Here is a 5,461-nt window from a genome sequence, read left to right as displayed (position 1 = left end):
AGGAGGAATTGCATAATACCTTTGCTCTCAGTATCTCAGCAAGATTCCACTAGCAGGCCATATGTAAAGCAATTTTTCAAAGTTGTAGTCACTCTGTCAGCTTGGTTCACAATATCATCCCACCTTCCCCACATGGTAAAAGCTGGCAAGATTCATTTTAGTAACAGAAGCCCTACAAGCAAAAGTTTCTCCTTCCCACAGAAAGTTCTACAGACATCACTGGCCCACTATCTGAGGCCAAAGCAACACCTGACAGCTGGGACCTGATCCACAAGTAGCACTGTGGGTCCTCCAGCAAAATAAATACGTAGGCAATAGCAAGTCCAATGTTTCCTATAAATTACCTCCAGCTGCATACTCATCCCGGTAAACCTCCACTAACAACAGGGAGCTTATTCCACTGGCTCTGGCACAGACTGCTCCCACTTTTGCTGACATTTCAGTTTTCAGAACCCATTTTGTTTCAGGTGAACTGATGGGGAATGGGTTGAGGGTTATCTTCACTCAAAAAAAAGGTTTCAACTTTTCCTCCACTGTGAGAACTTGTTTCCACAGTTTGTCTTAAGGCAACTATTTTGTGAGAACCATTCCAAAACTGTGCAGGTCTATTTTCTGTTGTTTGGATTTCTGTAATGTTACTGTATGAGGCTTAGGCCAGTGGCCCACAGAATTTCACCCAAAAATCTTTAGAAAGTTTTCTTCCTGGAAAATATACTAATCATATCGTATTACTACATAAAACTCCATGGACTGCAAAATTGAAAAAAAAAGTCCAAAAATCTCTGGGAACAGCAGGAGCATAAGTATTTTTGGCTGAACTTTGTCAAGATACAAATAAAAATGTCTACCACTCACTTCCAAGAAATCTGCAGTTCCCTTTCTTCTAGCTATTTATTCTGATTTTAATATTGAAACCATAACTTATCTCAGCAAAAGCTCTGTTTTAAAAAAAGATAACGGGGAAGAGAGGGAGAACTCGCAATAAGTTTTTCTGCATCCTCCACCCCCAACTGATTACACAACTCTTGCCCACCTTCTTGTTCCGGTTCCTGGACATGACAATGCAAAGCTAGGCAGCTGGCAGACTGCACGCCACACGAATCAAGCAGAAGTGTCTGTCCTGGCCACAACAGAGTTTTAAGTGCCACAGTGCACTCTGAAACTGGTCCACAACTTCAAAACAGCCTAGGAGAGCTTAACCAGATGATTTACCATCTCAAAGCTCAAGCATCAGTAAGTCCCCAGGTATCCCTCAGATATCTTAATAACCAGTCTTGAACAAGAAATCAGAGCTAACTCTAGCAAGTGCAGTAAGATACCAGCTAAGGAAAACTGAAATGAATTGTTTTACTAAAAATGCGGAGAGAAAAAATTCCATCAGATTTTTTGGAGCAAGCCATACATCTTTGTATGTACCAGAACTACACAGGCCTTGAGCTTTGCACTGCCCTCTGGCCCTTTACCCACAGTGCAGACCTCCTCTGAGCTGACCAGCCCAGAAGCTGAACTGACTGGAGAGAAAGAAACAATGACCTATGGGGCCTAGAGAAGACAGACAAGAGAAGCAGTAATGACAGTGGAAGAACAACTAGGACCAAGGAGCAGCTGATAGCAGTAATAAATCATGACCAGAAGCTACACTGGCACCCCAAAATAAACACTGCTTTGAAGCATTATAAAAATTTATAAAAATAGATTATTACTAAAAATAAAGCTAACATGATACCACGTCTAGTCATAGCACAAAATCTACTTTTCATACTGGTAAACAGAGACCCCACTGTGTGATGCTGTGAGCAGAGAATGTCTACTTTCCAAATTATTTTTTTTCAGAATCCTCTTTAAAAGGGCCAAAGACTTCAGATACCGCCAACAGACTGAACCACAAGTTTGCATTGTTAAACATCTACTTCCTTTTTCCTGAACAAAAGCCATGTGTGCATCAACAAAGCAAAGTAGAATCAGGCCTATTGCTATCCATATGCAGTTTTCATTCTTGCAGACCAGTCCTCCTCTCCCACCGCTTTTCCGCAAAGCCCTGGCATACAACTAATTTTTGGAACACAGCAAGGCCATACGTACAGAAACATCACTTTAAAGATGACATTTTGAGACACTGTGAAACAGAGAAGCATGAAAAAAACGACTTAATGGATAATGTGTTACTGTCATTGCTAGCCAACAAGTTCTTTTGAGCACACCCTGAAACTAAGAGATTAGGTGGGAGGAAGACCAGGAGAGGCATTGCACTGAGTCCTCTTGACTTTAAAAGATGGCTTACCATTGGAGGAAGAGGAATTATGAAAACAGGTAACTGGAAACAGGATTGTTACCCTTCATCTCAGCAGTACCTTGTTCACTGGCTACTGTCAAAGTGCAATACACCAGCTGCAACTCTACTGACACGCAAAACATGCCAAGAAGATTGGGAAGTAAATATTCTTTTTGGAGGGGCGATGAAAGGTCAAACTTCACTCACTGCAAAAAGTCTCCTATTACCGCCCAAAAAAAAAAAAGAAACAAACCAACCTCTGAGATAACAAAGTACAGTTCTAGAAACACATGGAATCTGCCAATTCACAGATAGGAAATGAGGGAATTGCCCCCATAGCTGAGGTGAACCAAGTGTAGTAGAGCCACAGGGGAAAGGTGGGACTAAGTCTGCTATGAGTGACAGAGAAAGACCAGCATTACTTCAAAAATGAAAATACAGAGCAAACGTGACATAAAAGGCAAGAACTGTCTGTTCCTGTTGCCTATGAATCTGAAATTCCACTCCCTGAGCCTCAAATTCAAGAATATATGAAATTCAGGGAAAATCTGGAAGTAACAGAAACAAATTACAAAAATGTATTTGAAGTTAAAAAAAAAAAAAAAAAACACCAAACCACCACACAACCACCCATGAGGCATCCTAAGAAATCTTTAAGGCTGAAAAGCAACACTTAGAATTTGAGAGTTTTTATGGTCTATCACCTTAAGTATTTATTTTTGGACCAGGGTGGAGGGGAATTCAAGAGAGATGAATCTGACATAAAACATATGATTACTAACCAGGAGTAATGAATAGAAACTAAAAACAATTGAAAACAGCAAGTACATATCAGTAAAGTTTTTTGAAGAGAAACTTGGATTAATACAGGGAAGAAGGAATAATCTTATCAACAGGTACTTTGAAGGTCAGATTGGGGAAAAATTATACACAAAATCACCTGGAGAGTAACAGAATTCACAAGAATGGATCAAATTATTTAATAAATTTAAAACAAAAACCTTCTAATTCCTTCCAACGACTATTACACACACAATCGCTGCTTATGTCAAATTCAGCGATAGGTGACATTAAACAACCAATGTAAAAACTGAATTGCCAAGCTGCCCTATGGGTGCATTTTAAACATATTCACAGAAAACAGAGGATCTTTCTGTGCTATCTTACTTTAATCATCCATATGCCCAAGGATAATATCCACCCTCGGTGCTGCTTTCATGACTTACTAGTGTTAATAATCAACTACCAGGGATGCCTAATCTTTTTAAGTGGAGAAGCAAAATATTCTCTCTCAGAGAACATCCATTATCATTATGCAAAGTCTTCTCTTAGATCAATAAAAGTAGAAAGAGAAAGCACAGACAGAAAGGTTCCTGCAGGCTCATCTCTGCAACTTCTCCCCATGGAAGTGGTCGTACCCCAAAGCCAGCAGCATGCCTAACGCTCCCCCCTCGTAGCCAGGCACACCTACGCACCCACTGTGTGAAACCGTTCCAGGCTATCGCAGAGCTCCAAGATGACCAGAGCTACTGCCTGCCAGGGACTGATACTGTTACGTGGCCTAAAGCCTCACAGTAAAAAAATTACATAATCTTACCAATATAACTGCATTCTCTCTCTTTTCAAGTGCTGACAAATGTTTTAACATTGACATAAATTGTAACATTTCATTACTCATAATATTTACTCTTCTGCACATCTCTTAACTACATATACTTAAAATTAATTCAGAATTAAAGGTCTTTCAGTTCTTGTAAGTCTCATTTAACAGATGCCCCCGCCCCGGTTACCTACAGACTGCCATCATCTCCATTCAGGTGCAAATCATTTGTCTATTTCAACCACCTCCAGTGAAACAAAACAGACAATTTCTATTTCTTGAGCTGTCAGCTCGGGCTTTTCACTGCTCCTCTCCCTGCCAGTTCCTCTACTTTCCTTCTGCTCTTCGCTCTCCCCCAACACCTGCCCATACACTCCTGCCCAGGGAATCACAGGTCCAATGCAACAAGTAACTCTGATCTAGTGATGACTCCTCAGTTTTGACTGGCAGCTGTAGTCCCAAGAGAGGCTCCCCCGTTTTCTCCACTCCAGCACAGCACGTGTTGCATTTTGCTGTAGAAGAATCCAGGAAGCTCCTTATACTTAATGAGTCAGAGGAGCTTTAAAAAGAAACTGGAAACCAACAAAAGGATATAGGCTGTTACCTATCAGTTCTTTGTGGACTGCAAAGCAGTATTTTGTAGTCAAAGTATTCTTAGAGTAACTGTTCTTAGCTGCAGTAATTTCCTAGACTATTTCATCTTTGGTTTCTCAAGTGTGTTTCCAGTGTTGTGGCATCTACGTTACAAGCAGCGATGAAGAATGTAAGTTAATAAAATCCACTCACAGAATTCACACCCTAAAAACATTTTCCTTGTCCAGCAGGACAAGACCTAAATATGAAAACAAACTGGCATTTGACTATCAAAAGTGGTGTTGAAAACAAAAAGAATTTGCTTTGAACCCCCTTCTGCCTGCTTATCAAAGAATGAGTATTTTCATCTGTAGTTGTGCACAGAAGTGAACCCCTTCTAAAGCCGTTTGGCATCCCGGGAAAATGCAAGAACGTATGGAAAGTATTCCAATGACATTAATATGAGCTAGATGCTAGAATGAGCATGCAGGACCAGGGCCTTCGCTCTGAAATGGGAGCTAGAGACAGAAGGAAGTGTAAAATACAATCAGGAGGGAAAAAGATCTGACCTAGAATAAATCTCTTTACCAACAAGTTAAAAAGTTGTATCTTGGAACATCAGAGCACTGATGACCAGACCTGGCAAGGGTAACAGACAGCACTCCTAGGCCCAGTTCATTTTACTTAATTTAGATTCACCAACTTTGGGAAAGACGGGATTTTCATCTTCAAGAAAGAGGAAAACAAGTACATCAAACACATTATTTCCTCAAATATTCCAAATCCACTGCTTCACATCTAGCAAGTGAGACCCTTTAGAGCTGGGCAGACACACACAGACACACAGCCAGCTTACCAAAAGAGTATCCTCAGAATGTTGGCGACCAGTAACACCAGGCAGACGTAGGTGGAAAAGCCCTCCGCGTTCTGCGTCCGGCGGATGTCTCGGTACTGGGGGATGTAGGGCACCACGCCGCCGAACACCATGGCCCCCGCGGCACCCCACGACACCAGCT

At 41.2% G+C, this 5,461-nt stretch overlaps 1 protein-coding gene across 1 annotated transcript; it reads right to left on the bottom strand.

Annotated features, from left to right (window-relative positions):
* Positions 1-5,297: 5,297 nt before the first annotated feature.
* On the bottom strand, positions 5,298-5,455 carry LOC104510939 (PQ-loop repeat-containing protein 1-like; the record flags this gene model as incomplete). Its single annotated transcript, XM_010153355.1, has 1 exon — positions 5,298-5,455. A coding segment is annotated over one exon (158 nt), but the record flags the coding sequence as incomplete, so codon positions are not given.
* Positions 5,456-5,461: the final 6 nt, after the last annotated feature.

This window comes from Eurypyga helias, unplaced genomic scaffold (genome assembly GCF_000690775.1).
Source record: "Eurypyga helias isolate BGI_N326 unplaced genomic scaffold, ASM69077v1 Scaffold45976, whole genome shotgun sequence".
NCBI lineage: Eukaryota > Metazoa > Chordata > Aves > Eurypygiformes > Eurypygidae > Eurypyga > Eurypyga helias.
This window is presented reverse-complemented; position numbering and strand designations above follow the sequence as displayed.